This window comes from Doryrhamphus excisus, chromosome 7 (assembly GCF_030265055.1).
Source record: "Doryrhamphus excisus isolate RoL2022-K1 chromosome 7, RoL_Dexc_1.0, whole genome shotgun sequence".
Taxonomy (NCBI): domain Eukaryota; kingdom Metazoa; phylum Chordata; class Actinopteri; order Syngnathiformes; family Syngnathidae; genus Doryrhamphus; species Doryrhamphus excisus.
In genome coordinates, this window is record NC_080472.1 from 15716482 (window position 1) to 15742149 (window position 25668).

The 25668-nt window shown below is 40.7% G+C and overlaps 1 protein-coding gene across 5 annotated transcripts in view; it reads left to right on the plus strand.

Annotated features, from left to right (window-relative positions):
• LOC131131891 (copine-8) overlaps positions 1-25668 on the plus strand; it is a 57739-nt gene that overhangs the window by 15107 nt on the left and 16964 nt on the right. For 4 of the 5 annotated variants that reach the window (XM_058076900.1, XM_058076902.1, XM_058076903.1 and 1 more), the window contains exons 2-13: positions 3140-3180; positions 5350-5396; positions 5863-5966; positions 9634-9673; positions 13301-13377; positions 20304-20367; positions 20439-20542; positions 20790-20894; positions 22951-22992; positions 23921-23996; positions 25101-25154; positions 25245-25306. In XM_058076900.1, the coding sequence (XP_057932883.1) occupies positions 3140-3180; positions 5350-5396; positions 5863-5966; positions 9634-9673; positions 13301-13377; positions 20304-20367; positions 20439-20542; positions 20790-20894; positions 22951-22992; positions 23921-23996; positions 25101-25154; positions 25245-25306 (816 nt within the window). Of the gene's footprint in view, positions 1-3139; positions 3181-5349; positions 5397-5862; positions 5967-9633; positions 9674-13300; positions 13378-20303; positions 20368-20438; positions 20543-20789; positions 20895-22950; positions 22993-23920; positions 23997-25100; positions 25155-25244; positions 25307-25668 lie in introns of those variants that run through there. The other variant, XM_058076901.1, reaches the window with a different exon arrangement.

Genomic DNA, 25668 nt, shown 5'->3' on the forward strand with positions numbered 1-25668 from the left:
ACCCAACATTTGAATTCACTTTGAGTTTTGTTCATTTGAAACACCTACAGTGTCTTACATAGCATAGTTTGATGCATTTGTGTTTTCCTAAACCTGCAAACCACCCAACAATGCTTATTTGACTGGGTTTCATAGCTCATTAGCAAGTGGTTGTTTTAATATCCATAATTTCCCTTGCAAATTGAATTGATGTACAATAGCACAGATCTGCATATAGATTGGGCAGTGTTAGAGAATGTTTGTTCTATTTTGCTAATTTCATGTGCGACTAATCACCGAGAGATGCTCATAGTTTTGCTCTTTCTCGATCTGGAAACTGTATAAATGAGTGCTTGAAAAGGGCAATTGCATGTATTTGTGCAGAATATTTAGCATCTGACATTTGGACATGATTGTACACTGGTCTGGTGTTTGCTGTTTTTGGAGTTTAAAGCCAAAAAGTAGTTCCCTTTATCAGTAATAGTAATGCTTTCTTTCCGCACAGTAAATACACACAACAAACAAGCCGGGATGAAACTGGAACTATACTTAGAATGACAGCGTATTTTGGGTGGAAAAAAAATCGGTAACTATTTGAGTAGGGAACCTTTTATCCCTGCAGACCCGTCTGAATCGGATGGCAGCTTTTAGCTTTCCGCTAGCTGCCTGGAGATAAAAAAAAAAAAACAGGTAAGGAATGAGAGGAAAAGCAGAGTGAGAGGGCAATGAATCATTCACGTTATGCTCTGAGGTGGAAATCCTGAATATGTGACTTACACACACACACACACACACACACTGACAGGGGTAGCCCAGGAGCCCATTTGGAGTGCCACCATGTGTGATGCACTTTGAGCAGCAGACACTCGCACACCGTGGAGCCTCAAATACCCTCTCCGGGGGGAAAAGCGTACTTTAACTTGTGGCCCTAAACCTTTTCCCGCTAAGGCGAGAGGCCAAATGGTTATCAGTTTTGCTGAATTTTTGGCTTTCGTGTCACCAAAAGCCACATTTCTGCCAAGCGACGCAGTTTATCTGAGCTCGCCACAGTATGGTTTGGAGCAGTAATCTCTGAAAGAGGTTGAATGGTGATAGCTATGTCATTATTCAAACTCTAACAGCTGTATTTGTAGTTCTGCTTTTTGGCGTATGGCTGTTTATCCCATATGTCAGTGTAAATCACCAAATGATTAGTATCATTTACCAGTACAAATAAATACACACAATTCGGTATTTAAAGGGTATTTTTTTCTCAATCCACAATCTTTATGTGAGACATGAACAGACCAATATTGTCCCATTTACCAAACATGACCTGCATATTAACCGAGCTACAGTGACATTGTTATTGAAGGCGCTAAAACCGAATAACTACTTTTCTGGCATAGTGACATAGTGACTTCCGAGAGGTAATAACGGGGACACTCCAAAACAATGCCGCAGGTCATCAGTCTGTACTGACTGGGAAACATTCATTTATTCATTCATTCATTTTCGACCACTTTTCCTTACAAGGGTCGCGGGGTGTTGGAGCCTATCCCAGCTGTCGTCAGGCGAGATGCGGGGTACACCCTGGACTGGTCGCCAGCCAATCACAGGGCACATATAGACAAACAACCATTCACATTCACATTCATACCTATGGACAATTTGGAGTCGCCAATTAACCTAGCATGTTTTTGGAATCCCCTGAGAAAACCCACGCATGCACGGGGAGAACATGCAAACCTCACACAGAGATGGCCAAGAGCGGGATATAACTTGGGTTTCCTAGCTGTGAGGTCTGCTCGCTAACCACTCGACTGCCGTGCAGCTCCGACAACCAAATTATCTGTAAAACTGTTTTTTTCTTTTTTTCTGTAAAATATTTAACCCGGGGCTGAACGGTGGGCGGGTGGGTAGCGTGCAGGGCACACAGCTAGGAGACCTGAGTTCGATTCCTCCCTCTGCCATCTCTGTGTGGAGTTTGCATGTTCTCCCCATGCATGCGTGGGTTTGTCTATATGTGCCCTGTAATTGGCTGACGACCAGTCCAGGGTGTACCCCGCCTCTCGCCCAAAGACAGCTGGGATAGGCTCCAGCACCCCGCGACCCTAGTGAGGATAAGTGGTACAAAATTAAGACGATGAGGATCAATATTTAACCTGCATTCCGTATTTTATTGTACACAGCAGGATGGACTGTGTACTGCATGTAGCGGTGATTTGAAGCTCCATGTATCGCAATCAATATCATGGTGACCGACTCGAGGGATCGTTGTTCACGTGGCTAACGATTCTTTGCTTGTTGTGATGCTGTCTCTTGGAGCAATGTTCTCCTCGCCATATCCACAAAGCCTTTCCATCGGTGGTTAAACTGTGTGCCACTCAGTGCAGCAGAATCACTCAATTTCTGTCGACATAGTTCAACCAAGCCATGCCGGTCCTGATTCTCTTGACCCACTGTCTGCTCCGACGTTTCACTCTCTCTACTTGCCCGCTCAGCTTCGAAAACCAGTAACAGGCATTTCTCCCCATAATAGAGACACAATCAGGACAGAAAAAGGTGGAATGCGACTGCGTCAGATATAGATATTGGTCCTCATCAAAGCCCGATATGCTCTGCATTGATTCAACCTCGTTGAAGATCCCCCTCTTATAGCATGCCATTCGAGAGTCTTGAGTTCCTTCTTCATGATGATCATTATTCATCATTATTCATCTCCTTTCTCAAATTAGAGATAATCATTAGAACTCACATCCGTGTACTTATCAGGCCAGTTGATTTTACAATTCCTCTTTTTGCCCTTCCACTTCCAAGTTGTTTACCTTCATCTGGGATGGTCAGACGTCTCCGGCTCAAAATGTTCCATTGACTAACAAGATAATTGGATACAATTATAATTGGATAGCAAAATAAATATTGTATTTATTGGGTCTTTTTGTGTCTGTGACTAACAAATATATGTTCTCCAATCAAGCATAAACAAATATGGATTATACGGTGCTATGCAAAGTATTTCTCACACCTTGCAGTGGCGTTTCACAGGCGTACTGTAAACAGAGGGTGATGGTAATGGTGCATGGCGTATGGAATACACAAGTGTAGTGTTAAAATTCACTCACTGCCAAAAGCAAATGATAAATAGCTAAACTGGGAATTCTGTCTTCTTCCTCCACAGAAACCTGCTGGACAGAGACACCTTCTCCAAATCAGACCCAAGTAAGACCGGGGACATGTTCAAAATGTAATATAGTGGTGGGATGCAATACATAAAACATCACACAATCGGTACAAAACATGTCAGCACATTTGCAGCAACACGGAACATAAATGACAAGGTGATGACATGGGGGGCCAAGGATGACAGTCATTAACGCAATGATGACGAGTGGGAGGAACATACATTAAGCTCTTACAATGAGGTGCACATGTGGAAAAAGAACATCGAGAAAATTGAGGGACACTTGCTGCTTTCAAGGAAAAAAAAAACAACATCTCCAAAACTACAAACAATTCACATATTCCTGTATCTGTAACGTGGGGAAAATAACCATTTCAGCCTCTGCTGATTTTGAAAGTGCTCAAGGCCATGTAGAGCGAGGTGAAGAGGTCGGCTGCATTGAGACTTCTATCTTTGCCTATAATCTTTTGGTGCTGATATTCTCCTATAGCAGGCTGACATCATTAAAGCGAATACGTGGTTCATAAATGAAATATAGAGGAAATTTCCGATACGTAGATGATGCTGGTATTGGAATCAGATACCCATACTCGATCAGATCGGCCACATCCGTATCCTGGAGTGGCCCAGCCCAGTACAAACTTTCATTCATTCATTATTTTTCGCTTATCCTCACGAGGGTTGCGGGGGGTGCTGGAGCCTATCCCAGCTGTCTTGGGGCGAGAGGTTGGGTACACCCTGGACAGGTCAGCAGCCAATCACAGGGCACATATAGACAAACAACCATTCACACTCACATTCATACCTATGGACAATTTGGAGTCGCCAATTAACCTAGCATGTTTTTGGAATGTGGGAGGAAACCGGAGTACCCAGAGAAAACCACTCGGCCACTGTGCAGTCACATTCGAACTTACTACAAGAAATATATCTTTCTGCTTTTGAGTATGCAGACGTAACACATACATGCAGTTATGTTTGTTGTCAGGTAGCAGTTTGGCCATGTTTTGCTACTACTTCATTATCATTGAGTGTATAGCCCAGGGGTGGGCAAACTACGGCCCGGGGGCCACATCCGGCCCGCCAAGTGTTTGAATACGGCCCGCCTGTTCTTTCCAAAGTATTTCATTTAAACTCAACATACAACCTGGCATCACGGCTTGAGCCAGCCTTTTGATGGTGGAAGTAGCTGTTTTATCAATTTAGTTATTTGATGTGGTCTGTTGTTTACAAAATTCATTCATTCATTCATTTTCTACCGCTTATCCTCACTGGGCTCCAAAATGATTGTTTGTCTATATGTGCCCTGTGATTGGCTAGCGACCAGTCCAGGGTGTACCCCGCCTCTCACCCGAAGACAGCTCTTCGGCACATATAGACAAACAACCATTCACACTCACATTCATACCTATGGACAATTTGGAGTGGCCAATTAACCTAGCATGTTTTTGGAATGTGGGAGGAAACCGGAGTACCCGGAGAAAACCCACACATGCACGGGGAGAACATGCAAACTCCACACAGAGATGGCCGAGGGTGGAATTGAACCCTGGTCACCTCGCTGTGAGGTCTGCGCGCTAACCTAATAATAATAATAAATGTAATTTATAATGCACTTTACATCAAATAAATGATCTCAAAGTGCACATATAGCAGATTGTATGACACTTTTACTTGTAAAAATGGACTGTTACTTGTAAAATACTATAGAGTCTGCCCCCCCCGTCAATTTTGTTAAATCAATGCGGCCCGCGAGTCAAAAAGTTTGCCCACCCCTGGTATAGCCATATCCCAACAGGGATCTGAAACTTTTTTACTTCAGTATTGGAGAGTATCTGATCAAATAATCATTTCCCTCTATCAAGTATGAATTATTTCTAAATTTTAATTCCGGAATGTTCATGTCTTTTTTGGGGGGTAAACTTACAAAGCCATGTTTGCTTAATGACAAATACACAAGTTCAGTCCTTCCATTTATCTGAAAGAACATGAAAGAATGAGCTCTATTAGTTTACCTTTGACATAATAAAACTGAAAATAGGCATAATGTCATGAGAAGGTTTTGATGGAGGCTTTGTTTTTTAATTTTACTCGGACTTTGATGTTTTCTTAGTGATGGTGTGGTCGGATGTAACTGGGGTCTTTGATGATGATGATGATGATGATGATGATAATATAATAACGTGTGCCTCTAATGTCTTTTTCAGTTTGCGTTCTCTACACACAAGGCATGGGCAACAAGGAGTGGAGAGAGGTGAGTGCGCTTCCGTTGCAGCGCGTTTCTTCATACTCATCACAGACACTTCATTAGGTACACCTGCGCCACTTCTTTCGACCAGGGGCGCCCAAACTTTTTCCATCTGACAAAGCGCACAGCAGAAAGTACTGGATTCATAAATGCAAATGAGGTGGTAAATATCACAGCCCGATCATTTGCAGTTATTCATCGCTCTGAAGAGTCCATCGCCTGCACGTATGGTTAATAGGCCAAGCTAAATGCCAAACCAGAACCTACCTGACCCTCATTGACATGATGTGTCAGCTGCTGTGCATTCATTATTTTAAGTCTTCGTATCATAGTCCAGCCATTCGCTTTCCTCCTGTCACAGTCACTCCATGAATACCATGTCAAAACACGTACTTTTAGTCTTCTTTATTTCAATGAAGCCGGGTTTGTGATATTCATTGTGTTATTTGTGTCTGTCTGGGTTTATTTGCAGTTTGGGAGAACAGAGGTGATTGACAACACACTTAATCCGGACTTTGTGCGCAAATTCATTTTGGACTACTTCTTTGAAGAGCGGCAGAACCTTCGATTTGACTTGTAAGTAAGGTCTATTGTGTGTTTCTTCCCAGAGGTGCACCCAATTCATTTACCGCCACTAAAATCTCAAGGCTTAGCTCTTGAATCCAGTTATTTCCCCAGGTATCAGCTCAAAGAAGCGTGCATCCACGTTAAAAGTATTGAAGATTGATTTCTCTTTTCACCAACACCATCATTGTCTTTTTTTTTGTCTCATGCCCCTCAGATGCTCCACTGCTGACGTTACGTATCCACATCCCACTGTGTGTGAATATGGACAAAGCTCCATGGTTACGTCTTAACCATTGTCATATGCACTTCGTTGCATGAGTCATACACTGCTATCTGTGAGACAGTTAGACTTTGGACAAATTAATTCAGCAGACTTGCTTGTAGGTGATCCTCCCTCTCGTATTGCATACTTCATTGAATTAGGAGAGCATTTCAGCGGGTTTATTATATTAGACAGAGACTAATTATATTCTAATCTATGAGCCGAGGAGCCATGCAGATAAACCCGCTGGGATACATTACACTTTGCAAGGATAGCTTTGGTGTATCTGTAATTATCTTGCATGCAAGGCAAGAAACATTTTGGCAAAATCAGCTAAATTGGTGAGGTGCATCACTGACAATGGTGAAAGTAATTGCAGTAAATAATAATATTTGTAGTTGCTGCTGTTGAGGATTGTTTTGGCCCGTGTCTCTGATTACTCAGTAACCACCATACCACATTGCCTGCAATAATAGAGGAGAGAAGCATTTCGGATCAAATCGTATTGTTCAATTTGTATTGATTGGACCAGTCTCTTGTTGCTCTATTTCTCCTCTCTATCCTCCAGTAATAGCGCTGAACATGGAAAAGGCAATAAAAAGTATTAGAAAAAAGATTTCTCTGCGTAAGGTGTCCCAGTGGCTGTACTTGGGTTTGTTTATATAGTTGATATATGCGTATCCGTTTCTACATGTGTTTACCTCGGTGGTCACATGAGCCTTTGTGTTTTTATCCAGCCTCATGGGAGGCCGAGAAGCAACTTGATGTCTTTTTTGTTGTACTGTATATTCCCATATACCCACTTTTATGGCGATATGTGCCATGTAACACCGGTTACCATAACAACAATGGTTCCATGAACAGTAGGTGACATATAGAGGCAGACAGGTTTTCTCTGGGGACGGAGAAGCATTTAACCCTTTTGTAGACGGCCTCAAACATACATACCTATTTGCTAAAAACAAATGTTTTATGATGTTCGAAAATTTAAAATACATATACCGTTAATGCTCTTTTATATACGTATACCTAAACGCAAAGAAGACGAGGCATTGGGGGGCTGTTTGACTTAAATAGATGCCTTGCACATTAACGATTCAGCATGCACAGACCCAATATTTTGCATATAAAAATGTTGTTGCCCTCTCTAAACAGGCATTTTTTTCTCACAGACACATCTCATTCAGTAGAAGTCTGTAATTTTATAGATACAGTGCGTGATAATACAGGCAAAATGTACAGCATGCATATACCACTGTTACTTAGCTAATGATGATTTTTCCTCAAGTATTGAGAATTTACACTTTGTTGAATGATCCTTGAAAGCACCATAGCTGTGTGCTCTGTGGGACATAAAGGTTAGTTTGGCTGCCGACGCACTAGCTTCAATGCAAATGTTGATCAGAAATCAGAGGAGAATGTCAATAAATGATAGCAGGAGTTGCTGGTGTAGCAATTTCTCGCAGTCTTTGGCCATTCGCTGGTGGTTTTTGCATAAACCCCACAAAAATGAGACTCTACTGTGTTAATTGGAAAACTCATCTTTTTAACTTTTAATGAGAAAAGTAAAGGTATATTGCCGATATACTGTACTTTTATTTCACCCTTTGTATGTGTTGAGAGGGTGCCATTGTCTTCATCATTCTTCATTTTTCTTCTTGTTGGAGGTTTCAAATGAAACACACAGTAGCTGAAGGGATGTGCAATTAGATTGATGTGAACGAATCACATAAACGGCTACAAAATGTGCTGTGTTATACACTGCCTCAACATGCTATGTAAACATGCAACTATTGCGGCGTTTTGCTATAATTGTCAAGTGGTTAGGTGAAGGTGAGAGCATACAGTATTTCATTCAGGATTTATCTAAAATCCTAATTGCAGCACGCATCATCCTGAACGTTCTTGTAAATCGACCTGCTACAAAATATGGCATCCTCCTCTCGGTGATGGCTGAGAAATGATCTCAGATTGCTGAGTGAATGGCCTCTTTGATTGCCACCAATTCTTGAGAGTAGCCTCTGTACTTTCTAGGGGGCTATCGCGGAGGACAATTTTCTCTTGGCTGGTATTGTGCAAGTAAGTGTGGTGGTGAACAGCTAAAACAAAGGCCAAATAAATACACTACTGATCCAAATTTCAAGGCATGTTGAAAAAATGCAAGAAATTACATGGATCTTAGTTCTTAGTATCTTAGTGGAGCCAGTGATGCCAGTGTTTCCAGGAGGCTTGTGGGAATGTTGCGCTATGTGGTGAATATGGCCTCACTGTCTGGAACTGATGTCTATTTTTATAAACTTCCCTTGCCATCCATTTCCAAATGTTCTCAACTAGATTTAGACCAGGGGAAGATGTAAGATGGACCAAAACAGTGACGTTATTCCTCTGGAAGAAGTCCTTTTGTGTCCATTGGGAACTGCTGCATTGTCCTGGTGAAAAGCCAGTCAATACCACAGAGACGAGGGCCTTCAGTTATGATAGATGTCCCCTGCAAATCTCCATATAGATATCCGCCGTTTGACGCCCCTGCACAACCTTGAGCTCATTCTATTGAAGGAAAAAGCGCCCCAGATCATGATGGCACCCCCTCCACTGTACAGTGTGGAAAACATCTCAGATGGGATCGCCTTATCATGCCAGTAACATTGGACACCATCAGGACCAGCAAGGTTATATCAGAGAATAAAAGTTTGTGTGTGCTTTCCAAATGGGAAATTCTGTGGCATTGAAGGAGATGAGGCTTTGAAAATGTTGTTTGATACCCTTCTTTCTTAGATACCATCTGATGGTTATTGGACTGCACCTGGCACCAGTAACAACCTTCAATTGGTCCCTTCTTTTGACAGACAGCCAATCAGATCCTCCGGCTCTGGGCCATTGACATTTTTGGGGGTCTACCACTTGACATTTTTGTTCCATAACCCTCAGGATGTTTGAAGAAGTTTGAAATGACTGTCTTACTGCCTCCAAACTCAGCAGCAATGACTCGCTGCGAGAGGCCTTCCTCATGCAGCTCAACTATCTGACCACATTCAAAGAGAGAAAGCTTTTACCTGACCTGATGGAAAATGACACTGAATCCACATTTTTGCCAAGATTTTTGCTTTCAAAGGCTATGGTTTTAAACATTATTGAGACTGCTCTAAAGCTGTACCTCTAACATAGATCCCCTCCCAATCATATGTGCGACATCTAATTAGTCCGTTTAGTGTCAGTTTAACGTGGGAATGCCTGTGATGCAGCTGAGTGAAATACCCACAGCTTCAGGTGCGATTGCTGGTGACAAGCTGCTTGGCCCGGTTACTCCTGTTGCAATCCCCTGTTGTGTTCCCAGCCAAGCTCTTGTCACCCCCCATCACATTGTTATTCACTGACTCACACGCTCTGTCTTCCTCCTCATCCTCCTCTCCATAGGTACGATGTAGACTCCAAGAGTGCCAACTTGTCAAAACATGTGAGTACCCCAACTTGGCCTGTCTGTTTTCACTCTGTTTCCGATCTCACTATGCAGGCAAGAAGTATTTTTGCATTTGGCCTCCCTTGCTATTAACTCCCATTATTGTCAGCCACACAACACTAATCTGGTCATTACACAGTGTTTATTTTAGCATCTGCCCTAGCAAAACACTCTTTGGACCAGTCCCTGTTTGACTTTAGAATATCTGCTCTAGTAAACATACTGAATTGTGCGAATTTAAACATGTGATGCTCCTCAATTTAAGTTGTTTATGTCCAAAACAAATAAAACAATGACCTTATTAGTATGGCTCTAATACCGCTTCTCCATACTTGCACAACTAGCCTTTTTTATGGCATTTCTTTGTACATAACTCCTGCTGCCTCAATTTTTATTCTGACGTTTGTCGTATTTATCTGTTATAATACACAGGTAATGATCGAAAATCTAATTCCAAACTATTCAAATCTTCTTCTTACTGTGTCACATCTGTCTCTTCTAGAAATTCCCTCTATCTCTACCTTTTGTATTTTTCTTTTTCCTATTTCAGTCATCCAATCCGTCACCCCCGCCCATCACATCATCTCCACATCAATAATCTCATACAAGAAGAGACTTGACACGACGGCTCGAAGGCAGTGTAGTATCTAAGCAGTGTCAGATGATGCTGGTCTCCAAGGGTTGGGAAGGGGATGAAGCCACAGAGCCAATCCATTAGAAGTGTTTTAACATGAAAGGTGTAGGCTGCAGGCGCACCTGGGAGCCGGGTAAGAACGAGTGTGAAATATGGGCTGCGATAACGCACTCTCACAATCTGTACACTAAAATGTGATAACAGATGGAAACATCTTCACAACGTATTAAAATGCATGTAAAAATCTGCTTTCAAGCCTTCAAATCTTGCATTTCCTATACACAAAATACTGAATTTAAGAAAAAGCCACTTGAAGGAAAGCTGCACTTGTGTGGAATTTTGCTCAATGTCCCCAATCCTTACTGTATGTGAGACTTGAACACACGTCTTTCCCTTTTCTGTGAGTTCTAAAGAGAGAAAAAGAGCTAGCATGGGACAGCTAAGAGATAATGAGATAATGCACATAATGGGAAGAACTTATTCCCGCTGATAAAGCCCTTAAAAAAAACAAGAACAATGTTGCATTTACATAACGGGACCTGCATATTAACCAAGCCACAGCAATGTTGTTATTGTCGGTGGTAACACCAAAGAACTACTTTTCTGGCTTAGTGACACATGGCCTTGTTCACAGCGCCTCACGAGAGGTAACGTAAGCTAATGGAGTTGCTGCATCGCCTGCTGTGAGTTTGGATTAAATTTACTAGCTCAACAGGGAGCACAGGTCTTGTGGGGATAGCCATCCCATCAGTCGTCAGTTTTATTATGGTTTTATTTTGTCAGTGTAACTAAATGAAACTAGCACTACATGCTAATGCAATGAGAAGGGATCCGCCTAGCACACGGCAACATTATTATCTGTCTGGGAGGTGTAAAAGTAAAAAGTAGTCGCTGGAGATGGCTCTCAAGAGGTCTGCAATGATTAGAAGTAGCAAACAGCTCTCTATGCTGCTGAGTGTTGATGGAAGTAGTATTCATTCACATCAATGTGGCCAGGAAGGAAGTTCCGCTAATGCTTGAAATGACTAAAATACAGCATAATACATCGTACATGGTCATGGTACGTACAATACATGAAACAACAAAGTGCTGAAGAGTTTTTTGAGGTGGTTATAGAGGGCTTTATAGGCTGAATAGGTGAATCCCATTACATTGCATTATTAGCTGCCTTGTGCTAATAGTTTTCCAATATGTAGAACAAACAGAAAGGAGAAATCTGTGTCACATATGGCTTTTGGATGGTGGCAAAATAAAAAAATTTGTGCAGTTTTTCTTTTTCTAACAGCTCTGAGGTTTCTTAACTATGAGTCATATAAGGAAGTCCGGCTCTCTGTGACATCACAAAGGGGCAGTTTTGCCACACCTTTTCAAACCGAGCGTTTTGTGCCATCCCAAACTTTGTTCAGGGCTCACTTCCAAATTTAACTTTGGCATCATTTAACAGAAGAATACAACATTCTAACTACATTTACAGGTCAGAAAAGTGGAAACAGCACAACAGGTCCTCTTTAAAGGTTCGCAAAATGGACTTTTTAATGACAATGGAACAGTAATACGTGTCCCTAGAACCTGTTTATGAGCACCAAACATGAACATAAACTATCATCTCCTTCACTTTTGAAAGAGGCACTCATACAGTCGGTTGCTTTTGAATCTCCATGTTTTAATGACGTCATGAGGGAAACATTTAACGAGCATAATACAGCCTCTAACCCACCCTGAGCTAGAAGAGTCAGAATGACAGCTTTGTTAAAAAAAAAAAAAAACATGCTTAATTTTTACACATTTTTAAGATAAAGCCTGGAGCTCTGCCAACTATCAGTCCGATATGGGAACTGTAAGTTTTATCTTTTTTTGACCGAATAGGCTAACCTTGCATGGTGCTGTAGTTTAAATGTGGGTGTATTATATTGGACAAATGCAGAGTTACAGTGCTCTTGAAAGAAAGACAGATTGAAGATATTTCGTCCCTACTTGATTTGATCACAAGCTCAACTTTAAATGTGATGATGTGTCATTTGTTCCAGTAAATGTTAAATGTCTGTTAAATAAATCCATCACATTTCATTTTTTTATGCAACAATACTGAATGAAGCGGCGCCCACGCAAATTCTTAGTCACAATTTTTTTTCCTCCAGTCCATGCTGTTAAATGTTGTATTGAGCTTTTAGTTACACACGCTCATTTTCAAAGGACCTCACACTGACAGCAGCTGTTGTAGTGGAGGGGAAAATGAAATTATTATTGTTTTTTTCAGCACAAAACGAATTAAATAAGAACGAATTAAAGGAAGGTGACATCCCATTTATGCCATAATGTCTCAATGACAACAATGTTAGCAGCCTCTAATATAAAAACCTCACACATGACTGCCCGCCAAAGATAAATCAGTAAAAATGGATTACTGCCTCTCTATAAAAGGTCCTCTGGTGTCATAAAACTGAGCCCGTTCACGCTGTAGCTGCTTGTGAATGACGCAAAAGAGAATTCATCATGTTATTGCCTCTGTGGTGAGATATCAGAGACGCTGGCTGATCCTGACAAATGTTCTCATCATGTGTGCTCCCTGCTAAGAAGCGTGAAGATGCCATGTGTCTGCAGTAGCCTCCATACATTGAGAAATGCAGTTGTACACTTCACTAATTTAATGACGTACAGCTTAAATGGGTTTTCTGTATTGGGTGTACACTTTCACCTGCTGCTTTTCTGTCACCTTCAATGCAAAGTCTCATTGTGTGGTCTGTAAAAATGGAATTTAATTTAGCCAGGAAGTGGCAGAGGGGCAGCTGTGAGAGCTAGAAGGAGGAAGCCTCAATTTTCTTGCCAATACTCTGAATGGGCAATGGGCATGCTGTTGAAAAGATTTAGAGTCTGTCTGGCTGCACCCTTTAGCTGCTGTGAAAAATTCGCATTCCCCTTGCTTATTGGCTGTGACTAATGAGATAAATCCTTTTTAAATGGCCTCTTCTCATCTGTTATTAACTCTGCAGGACTTTTTGGGCCAGGCCCACTGTACTCTGGGAGAGGTGGTCGGATCTTTGGGCAGCCGCTTAGAAAAGCCTCTGGGGTGAGTCAACATCAGACCTGTTAATTTGCCAATCAATATCAATCGGTCAATAATGGTTCAACTTAGATTGATTCATGGTGACTGTAGTACACAATCCAATGTTGTGCTGGACGATAATGATGCTGAAAATCATTGCTGTTAAACAATATTATTTTGACACATTTTTTTTCATTAAGGTCATATAAATGACATAATGCAAGTACACTAATTTCTCTGGTGTTAACATTGTGATTGGACTATCAAAGAGCTTTTAAATACAATCATATAAACAAACAATAATAAATGAATAAAAACACACTCAACAATAGAAATGATAAATAAAATGGATTTTCAAGTCTCTGTAAACAAAAAGTGTGAAAAAGTAAAAGTAAAAAAAAAAAACAAACAAACATAACGTGCATCACTTCCTTGATTCACTGATAACATTGTATGTGGAATACGCTGTTTACGTTTATGGTCTGTTTACATTTTGTGTGAGTTTAGTCAAAGTACGTACATGTTTTGGATGCAGCAAAATTAGTCTGGTGCACATTGAGGCGGTACTTTGGGAATCACTGCAGCTAAAACCTAAGCTCCACCGTTTCGTATTATTTATTTAATTGTATTTACAAACCAGAGAAATAGTAAATAACAAAGTGACTGCATAATAACCAGGATAAAATTCTATACAATAAATGTGCATGCAAAATAATTACCCCAGTCAAATAAGCTCCAGTCACAGTTCAGTGGATAAGAATGTCCGTTTTTGTCCTGCTGGGACTGTAGAGATATATGAAGGAATTAACAGTTGGAGCAATATTACGGTCTGGTTATTGCAAGCGGTGCGTTAAGGGTACATCCCCCCCGACTTAAGTAGATTTATTCTGCAGGCTTGTTTGGGATCCTGTTATCGTGCAGCTGCACATGTACATGTTTAAATGTGCATATCTCGCTGGGTGTGTGTATAAATTGTTGCAGTGCTAGCATGAAATTTAATGTACCATAAATCCCAGACTATTGAGCGCACTGAATATAAGCCGCGCCCACAAAATTTAGAGAACAAACATGTTGTAACGTGGGATATTTACACAGAAAGACGCACTTCAAACCTTGCCTTGCTACGTATACGTGTTCCCAGCATCGTTCTTGAGCTCCGGTGAGACTTTGAGACAAGGGATTCTCCGATCAGGGTTTTCTGCTGCCGATTCCGATACAATAGGCAATAATAGATTTGATAAGTGAGCTGGCATTCCTTGGCGTCATCTGCCACACTATGCCGCCCCCTGCCAATCATTTTTTGTTGATTGGATATGCAAGACATTTATCGGCACATGCTGATAATGTGTTTTTTATGGAACTCATTTGATATTAATCAGTCCTTGGTGGGCTTTTTTTTATTGGAGGTCAAAACAACTGTCGCGGGCCAAGCAGAAACTGTAGTAATTCTGCACTTGATCAAACTTACCGAAGATTTGTCAGATCAAAACTCAATCGCTGCATAAGACTTCAAAACATCAATATTTATACAGCTGTTTCTAAGCATCATGGGAACATGATAAATTAATTAGCTGCATCATTGTTCAGAGCATGTAGAAAAACATATCTGCTTACAGTCTGGAAATGATGGTATTTCACTTTCAGTCCATATCTCAATTTTTCTCAAACTGTTGCTTTGCCTTACTCTGCTACACTATATCAAAACAACACACATGCACACACACACAGCTCAAGGATAGTGATGCTTGTTTTTGTGTATTTAGGACCATGCATGATGATTTTGTGTACATCTCCTTCCCTGTTTATTTCCCTCATGTCTTCCTTCCAGCAATGTCTTTTTTTAATCCAATTTGCTTGTTCATTTAAAGCCTTGACAAGCCCACAGATGTAAAATGTGGAGGGGCTGGCATTCCCTCAGTGAATGTTGTCAAGAAGCTGGCAACCTGTGTTGATGTATCTCGTGTGTGTTTGTGTTTCCATCTCTTAGCCACTGTGTGTCCATTTCTATGTTCCGTGCAGCGAAACCCAACCTCTTCAGATTTGTGTACCCTATCTGCTTCTGTCTCTATATCTTCTCTAGAATAGGCTAGAGCCCAATATGTGCATTGAAGATGCTACAACCAATCCAGTGTAGGTCAATATATGCTACGATATCTGAACAGGTCAAAAAGCAAATTAGTGTAACATTTTATACTGTATCAAATTAATAATGAATTAATTTTATTTATAGAATGAATAAGCCGAACCTCAGAATTACAGTAATCTTATGCCACACAGGTGACATACAGTCTATTTGCAGTAAGTGCTCTATTTTTTATGCCATATTGATTTGGTGGAAGCATGACAAACACTGTCAACCTATATTAAAACCTAAAGATCCTAAGCTGTTTGTGTGCGCACATGTGTATGTAAGTATGTTCATGTGTGTCCATGCCTTGTCATGTGCACACCTGCTGCTCCACACATCAGGAGGATCTTCAACCATTTTAATGAGCAATAATTTTGGTTAATTATATTGTTCAATCAAACTCGAGTGGGCGTTCAAGAGAGTGTGTGTGTGCCATTGTGACATGACGTGATTCTGTAATGTAACTAGTAAGACATTTGGCAGGTGTTAATATACTCAACAGGAATATAAATTGTTTGTTCCCATTTCTATGAGCTGAAGTCAAAAGATCTCAAACTTTTTCTCTTTACACAAAAAAGCCAAATTATCTCAAATATTGTTTACAAACATGCCTAAATCTGTGTTTGGTAGCATTCATAATTCATTCTGGTGGCAGTAATGTTATGTGCAGGCATGTGTTATGGACAATAAACCCAAGTATTCCATGCTATTAACCCACAATCACCACCTCTGTTGTAGTATGATAATGCAGTCTCATGATGCAAGGATCAATACATAATTCCTGTAAGATGCAAACATCTGAGTCACCTATTGAACATGTTTAGGATGCTCTGAATCGCCGTATATAGTATTTGAGGGGTAAACCTTTTATTGTGGCAACCCAAAGGCACACCTCAATAATAATCCTGCTGTCTAATCAGCATCTTGGTATGCCACACAAAGTGAAGTGGATGGACTGTAATGCTCATTAACACAGTGTAGTCAGATTATTTGAGACATTGGGACATACTATATTTATACTATGTCTTTTATGTTTTTTTTTCGAAAGAGGCACAAAGAGGTGATGATGCAACGCCACAATAGAATAGAGCACAGCAGTGCTGCGGAGTTTTATTTTTATGCCATTTTTACATCATGTTTCTGCATGCATTTAATTGATTTCATTCCAATTAAATAGTCTTGTTAAATACTCTTGATAAGGTGGAGATTTATTGGTTTTGATACTGTGTACATTAATATGCCATATATTCTCATTACATTATGCACACAATATTTTTTTTATCTGCAATCATTTTTGGGACAGTTGTCTGACCCAGGTTCAATTCCAACCTCGGCCATCTCTGTGTGGAGTTTGCATGTTCTCCCCGTGCATGCGTGGGTTTTCTCCGGGTACTCCGGTTTCCTCCCACATTCCAAAAACATGCTAGGTTAATTGGCGACTCCAAATTGTCCATAGGTATGAATGTGAGTGTGAATGGTTGTTTGTCTATATGTGCTCTGTGATTGGCTGGCGACCAGTCCAGGGTGTACCTCGCCTCTCGCCCGAAGACAGCTTGGATAGGCTCCAGCACCCCCGCAGCACCCCCTCGTGAGGATAAGCGGTAGAAAGTGAATGAATTGTCATCCAGCAAAATGTATTGCCATGACAGGCGTATTGCTTTGTTGTTATTGTTACACGCAGGCTTGTGTAACGGGTCAATGCGCTAGATAGCCTTTTTTGACTGTTAAAGCCTGATAAACCTGAACTTGTCATCCTGACTCATTGTTTGGTTACATTTGCATGAGAGCACTCAGGTTTTTGTAAATGCCTCCTGAGACGCAGTGCAGGAAATTTGCATTTTCACGAGCGATAACATTTCCACTCTATACTCTTGATTATTCACATTGTGAAGTGGGGCTCTCTCTTCATGAGGATGCCTCCCCACCTTCCCTATTTTCTTGCTTCATATTTTAGCTTTAAGCAACTATTTTTGCGTCAGAGCCAAGAGTGCTAAGCAAATCTTCAGGTTATAAACGAGCACATTCATATCATAAATATAATGTATACTCCCATTCGCGAATTGCAAGATACATGTAGTGCTTGTGTGTGTAGTGTATATAGGCATTTGAGCCCAAGTTGGTGTGTGTTTAGAATAAAGCTCAGAAAAGACCTATAGACTTAATTACCTGTTTCTTGTCAGACCCTGATTGCAAATCCATGTCTCTTGATGAGGGGATTCATTGCTTTTCCACCCTCTCTCACACTAACACACATACACATTCAGAACATATTCTTGAGGCTTTTTTTTTTAAACATAAGAGTGCTTTTCTGTGTCACGTCTTAACGAACGCAGCATTTTGAAACACACACACGGAAAACAAACACTCAATTTTTTAGTGGCTGAGTAATTCAGTAAGTGATTGAATTGATGTAGAAGTTGACATGTTTTTTTATACGATATGGTGCTTCCATTTTGACATTATTGTTGTGTTTGTAGATATGTGGCACGTGTCTCTGCCAGTCTCCAAATAGTCTCAGTAATATGCTGTCACAAAAAGTGCCATAGCTTCTCATGAATGCATAGCACTCCCATCACACACATATCTTCTTGACCCAACGACAAAAACACAATGCCTCAAATGTGTTATACAAGAAGCATTTTCTCTCCCGTTTCCTTTACTGAAGTAAAAACACTCAAGTTACATTCAGACTGTGGTGGTCTTTGACCTCAATTCCAGGCTGTTTAAATGACTTGCCTGACTCGATCTTTGTCAGGTGGTTTTCCGAAAGTGGAGCTCATCAGTCGGCGGGCCTCTTTTGTCAGATTGCCAGACCTCTTTAGAAGTTATGTCGAACCCTTTTCTCTCACAAAGAAGGCTTCCATTAGCCTCACCGGTCGAGTCTCACATATGATACGTGATACGTTGCAACACAGATATTGTGATATTTTCTTTTTGTGACTTAAATATTGTAAATTTTCCAATAAACTGCTGTAGTCAATAAACTTTAGTTTTCAATACCCAAAATATGAAATAATAATACGAAATGCCTGGGAATAAAAGCTTAAATGTTGCTCTCTGATACTGTTTTTGTCTTTAGATGTCAAACCCCATTCTCATTCTACAGTAAAAATAAATTGACTTAATCATTCCAATACTTCTGGTAAGCACTTCTGAAAAAACAACAACTTCTCTGTAATTATTGCCTTCTTTCAATTAACACTCCATCCTCTTTGTGGTTTATTTAAATAAATGCCACATCTATAATTACAGCATTTATGCTAAGCGAAGAGCCGCTGGATGACATTGTCGCTTCAGGGTATATGGTTCTGTTACACAGCTCACAAAGGTGCTGAATACAAAATAGGTCAAAACAAACACATAGTTGACAACTAACTGCTGTTCTTAGTTGTCATCTCTGAATTAAAGCAACTTCCTGCTTTTCATAAGAACAAACCAGCAAGTGTACATGTATGAGTCCATTAAAGCTCCTGAATGACCGATGACAAACTAGACTTCTTCTAGATTTATTTGGGGGCCGGGTGGGGAATGAAACCACACACACACTTGCCCACACACTCAAATGCATCACCTCCTTCCACCTTGGCCAGCGCTGCAGTAAAGTGAAGCACAATGCATTCATAGTACACCAACAAGGCCAACCGCCATCTGTAGTTTTCCACTCAGGTATTTGCCTCTCAACCTCCCCAGTCTACTCACACTTTCTCCCATTAACAGACACTGTGTAAACACCTCGTTCCCTACAGAGTGCTTTTTGTATCATGGACAGTTAATCACACCAGATGTTTCTAACCTGACTCGAAATAAGTCTTTATTTACAATTATGTTATTCACACTGTTTGTCTATTATTGCATAAAATGTAAATATTATTATTATTATTTTGGGGTCCAGTGGTTTATATAAGAGCTGCGCGGTGAACGAGTGGTGAGCGCGCAGGCCACACAGCTAGGAGACCTGAGTTCGATTCCACCATCGGTGGAGTTTGCATGTTCTCCCCGTGCGTGCGTGGGTTTTCTCCAGGTACTCCGGTTTCCTCCCACATTCCAAAAACATGCTAGGTTAATTGGCGACTCCAAATTGTCCATAGGTATGAATGTGAGTGTGAATGGTTGTTTTTCTATATGTGACCTCTGATTGGCTGGCGACCAGTCCAGGTTATACCCCGCCTCTCGCCCGAAGACAGCTGGGATAGGCTCCAGCATCCCCGTGCCCCTCTTGAGGATAAGCGGTAGAAAATGAATGAATGGTTTATATAAAGAAAATGTGTCAGAAAAGAGTCTCGCTGCTCCTTTCTCTCTCGATCCTATGCACTTTTAAAAAGTATATTTTACAATTTTCTTGTGAAATCTGAGCCCATTGACAATGCAGACTATGAAACAACCAACATATTCAACCCAGCAGACTGCATTTTGGTTGGAATATTTGAGTTACATTACACAATATGTCAACTCTCCAATTATTTTATTCCAACTTAATGTCATACTCTTTAACTTCACAGCCTTTGGTCTGGTGGCAAAAATAGCACAGTGAGCCAGAGTATGGAAATGCTAGATTAAAAGTTGAGCAAGTTGGAAAATAACAGTGGTGGAGTTTTTATCCCAATTTTAACATAGTGATCAATTAAGTCACCAGGCCTTGAGTAAGAGGGGTCATTTTACTACATAGTATTCAAGTAGTCTTGTACTGCATTCAAGTCAGTTCTGTATACATTATGCTCGGTGAAGTGCTGAATGAATGATGATAGGCAAGTCAAGCAGAGAAAAATAAATACAGTTAAGATCTCCTGTCCAGTCCTAACCTTGTTTTGTGTTCTGTTTACAGAGGCATTTCCGGAAAAAAATGCGGCACTATTATTGTGAAAGCCGAGGAACTGAACAACTGCAGGGTGAGTGTCTGCTTGTACATTCATTCACTGTAATTCATTTGTTTACTCATTCTTCCTTGTGTGTTCATTAGGAATCAGTCATGATGCAGTTTTGTGGCAACAAGTTGGACAAGAAGGATTTTTTCGGCAAGTCCGACCCCTTCCTGGTCTTCTATAGGAGCAATGAGGACGGCACGTGAGTGGCTCTTCCCTTCTATTCACACTTTGTGGTTTGCTTTAATCCTCCTCTGCATCCAGAGGAAATTGGTTTCATTGATTTTCTTCCAGATCAAACCCCGTGGGGTCTTTTTTTAGTGTGTGTACACAATGTGGGGGATGTTTTTGGGAGTGTGCATGGAGACAGGAGGCTTGGGAGAAGCAGCGCATGTAGAAAAAGTTAGCACTCCACTAATGGTTTATTACCTATCTCTCTCACTATGCAGGTTCACCATCTGCCACAAGACAGAAGTAGTGAAGAACACATTGAACCCAGTGTGGCAGGCTTTTAAAATCCCTGTTCGGGCTCTTTGTAATGGTGATTATGACAGGTAGGCCATATGCTTCTGGCTGTGAAATGAGGGAAAGCGATTGTCTTTGTCAAAATGTCAAACAAAAAGCAGCTTGTCTCTTTCATGTTTTAAAAACAATGCATTGTTAGGCTATGTAACACATAATAATGCCGTGTCTTATTAGCCTCTCAAGTGTGCTGTCGTACACAGCACAGCACAATATTTGCATACCATCTATTGGAAAATAACAATAAGCTCCACATGGCTTAATTAGGCAAATGTCAAGTGATTAAATGGCCTTATTTGCCTGATCCACGCTGATATCAGATGACATTTACAATGTAAAAATCTTCATCTTTTACTCATGAATTTGTAGTTGTCCTGCATTTGTTAACCTTGAGTATAATAACAATGTCCTCCTTAAAAAGAAGGAACCGTGGGACTACTGTAGTGGAATTGTGAGGTTTCACAGCTTAGCAACCAAGAAATACAGACCATTAGGTGGAAAGGAACCAATTTTATTCACTCACTAATTAGGTATAGTTACTGTATGTGTATTTATACGTTTTTTAAGTCTTTAAGATAGAAATAAACAGTCAGATGTCCGTCTCTCTCACTGATGCTGGCACTGGCAGGTTGGATTGCAAGGTTTATAGTGTGAATAAAGCATTAACTGTATGGTTCCAGGAATATCTTGCACACTGCCACTTCCTTATTAGGTGTATTATCATTTATAGTAGCGATCCCATAGTTTGATCATCATGTTTTAATCTTACCTAATGACACCCCTAATATTTAGACAATTGCTTCACTCTTGGGCGACACAATTTATGAATGGAGAAACGTCTTAAAAGGACTGTGGCGTTACTATAGCCACTGTGAGCCCTCTTATTGTAACGCTAATTGAAGTTGTCACTAAAAGATAACACAAATGGGCCTCTACTGTATCCAAGTCCACCTGTCGTGTTGGTTGCACACAATAGTTGTTATACAGACGGATTATTTGGGAAGTGGAGTCAAGCTAGGTCTTATCAATAGTGTGTTACTTGGGAAACCAAAAGTAAAATGCACAGTGGTCACTCACACCCACACATGCACTATGTGTCATCTGTGACAAGAGGTAAGACTCGGCTTTAAAATGAGCATTTCTGTTAGACGGCATTGCATTGACTTGAGAATACGCAATGGTGAACATTACTCCAACCTTACAACAGCGTAATGTTTCAAGCAGGGTGTATGCAAATGGGACTGAGGCAAGTTGATGCAATGTAACTTTTAATATGAAGACCCTACTGTGATATTTTACTGCAGTTTAATTCAACAGTAACTTAGCTCACTGAAGGATGGAGTGATGCCATGAGCACAACTTGGTCCATTGGTATCTATTGTGACGCCAGGGTTGCCACACCAGTCATCCATCCCTAGAGGCAGGTCTCATCTGTGTCAACTTAGAAGAAGCTTGCTCCTTAACTTTATTACCTCCTTGTCTGTAATGATGCGCATCCTGCCGGCTGCCAACACCGAGCTCCGAGGACCATTACCGCTGCTTTGGATTTACACTTCTTTTCCCGTTATTGAAAAATGATGACAAGAAAGTAGACTTGTGCTTTGGGTTTTTAAATGCTGTGTAATGTGTTTTAAGAAAGCACCGTTATAGTAAGTAATGAAATGAAATTATAGTTATTTGAAATAATTTTAATATACAGCAGGATATCTGCCTCATGCAGGGTATTCTTTGGCTTTTCCATATACTGTATCTTTATAAGCTATAATAGCACACAAAAATAAATGTATGAGGAGAGCATATTACCGGGAGGCATCTGCAGACAGGCACTGTTTAGGGATAAAGATAAGCTGCTGAATGGCTCTCCATGCGGCTCTGTGCCATGACAACATGGACAAAAGAAATTAGCATTTTTCGCGATCAAATTGAGTCACGTGATGCACGATGATACGCCATTCCCATTTTAATGTGCAGGAGGCATTGTCTTTTTGGTGTGTTTTAATGATTCTGGCTTTTGCGACAATTGGTGTTGATGCTGTAGAATGCAATTTAATTACGCCAATTATGACTTTCTTAACCTTCTTCTAACAGAACAATCAAGGTCGAAGTGTACGACTGGGACAGAGATGGCAGGTAAATCTTTGATTTCGTCAGCAATGTTTATCTCTTACAAAGACCACGGCAATCAAAGCGTTAATCAGGAATTTGCTTGGATATTTAATCACAGATGGATCATAGAGGTTGGAATACAGAGGTGTCTGGATACAAGGATGTAAGGGGCTATATCAGTCCAGAGTTGAATCTGCACAAATAAAAAATGGAGCCCTTTTATGCTTTAAGGGAAATGTTAATGACTAAATATGTTTTGGATGCTAATGCACACATAAGCGATCTCGAAACTCGATTAACTTTATAATGACATCGTCTCATCCTGTTTCCCCCCAATAAGAAAATGGTACATCCCACATTCCAAAAACATGCTAGGTTAATTGGCGACCCCAAATTGTCCATAGGTATGAATGTGAGTGTGAATGGTTGTTTGTCTATATGTGCCCTGTGATTGGCTGGCAACCAGTCCAGGGTGCACCCCGCCTCTCTCTCGGCTGAAGACAGCTGGGATAGGCTCCAGCACCCCCGCGACCCTCATGAGGATAAGCAGTAGAAAATGAACGAATGAATATTTAAACACAGAACACGTTGACATTTGTGAAGGTTCAATAGAAATAGGAGTGCTCCAGAAAGTCATGCCAATGCTTTATGAGTGAAAATTTATGCTTTGGGGGGGAAAATGATCATGTTAAGACCAGTTGAAGAATTGCAAGAAATTACATTTTGCACTCTTGCGGGTTCTAAGTAGATGTTTTAAATGCAAAAAGAAGTAATGGGAGTGGCTGTGGTCTTCGCTTTAATGCTCCTGAAGCTCAACTATTCAACGGTGCAAATTGTAAATGGAAATTTTGATCAGGATCGATCACCGCTTTTAAATTTTGCATGGACCTTGTGTGAAAGAGTTGTCAGATGGTGTCTCTCGATATTTAATCTTGTTTGTTGTTGCCTGCAGTCACGACTTCATTGGAGAGTTCAGCACCAGCTACAGAGAATTATCCCGAGGGCAGAGCCAGTTTAATGTCTATGAGGTGAGTGCACTTAGCCATTCATTCAGTACAAACTTTGAATATCATTTCTTGTATTCTGCTCTTGCAAATTAAGAAAACAAGTTTGACTGCTGAAATGCAAAGCTGGCCAGTTTGTCCGTGTCTTTGATCCATTTAGGATTCACATTTGAGCTCAAGTAAACCAAATGGCATCAGAGGTCACTCTTTACATTAGCAGAGCAAATGCACCCAGTTTCTTTTAACCGAACCAAACCTGACAAGGGTGAACACACCCTTGGTGCACCCCGAAGGCAGGGAAGACTAAGGTACCTAAAGCAACTCTTTAAGATTAGCTAGGAATTTTGAATTTGACAGTTTGAAAACTGTATGTCGGAACCCAGAATACCCACACACACACACACACACACACACTGACAGTTATGATGGATCACTGGCTTATCTTCTCTCAGGAAGAGGCCAGCTTTTGTGATGAGCTAAGTATCACGTTGAGAGGAGAGCACACAGGGGGACGTCATTTTGGAGCAGCTGTTGTTTGCCTAATGTCTCTCAGACGGGTACACCCGCAAAGGTGTGTTTGTGTGTGTGTGTGTGTGTGAATACACTTTTGAATTTGTATTGAAAGTTTTTCCTCTTCAAGTCGACTCTGCCTTGTAATCATTGCACCCTCTACCTCAACTTGTAAATTGCCTTTGCGTGTGTCAATGTGAAGCAAGGAGAGAAGCATAAATCCTCAACTTTACAAATGTTGTTTCCCTGAGGCCCCCTCTCTCATTTTAACCTTGCCATCATATTAATCAGACCGTAAAACACTTTAAAAGCAGCATTTGGAACTGAAGCGGACTTCTGGTCTATTTCTAGTTACGTGTATGTTAAAGGTAGGATATGCTGGCCTTGCTTGTGTAATAACCTTTTGCTCCTCAAGAGGTGGACTATTTTCTGGACTATAAGTCACACTTTTTTCATAGTTTGGCAATATAAAATTTTGTCTTTGACTTGATCTTGAAAAAGACCCGTTTTCTCATATATGGGTCGATACCAAACATGAATTTACATAGGTAGGTGTACCAAATGCTGTGGCTCTTGAGTGTAACAAAGTAGAATAATTTGTCACTTTGTTTTTTTCAGGTGATAAATCCAAAGAAGAAAGAAAAAAAGAAAAAATATCTCAACTCTGGAACGGTAAGAGGCAACACCTAATTCAGCTAAACACTTGAAAGTCATTTTCACCGACCCACATCTAATCATTCCCCCTTTCTCTGTCTCCCTAAGGTAACACTGTTGTCGTTTCTGGTGGACATTGAAGTCACCTTCCTGGACTACATTAAAGGAGGGTATGTCAATGACCACGTTTATTTAAGGCACACTGTGAAATGGGGGTTGTTGCCCTTTTTTAATGAGACATGCTGCTGGGTGTCCCGGTCCTTGTGTTACGGTGGCCGATAGAGCTCGGCAAGATTCAAAATGCAGACACGAGAGCACCATCGCAAAAAGCGGAAGCACAGTTGCAAATATTCATTGTGCGAATACAAATACACAATCCACCTATGCGACTACAGAATATTATCAGCATGGTTACACTTGATTGACTGAAAGTGTGAAGATGGTCGAATTTAGGACGGTAAGTGACATATTTTTGCTAGTGTTTACATACTGTATATGTGCATGCAACCTCAATATAGCATAGTTTTTATGA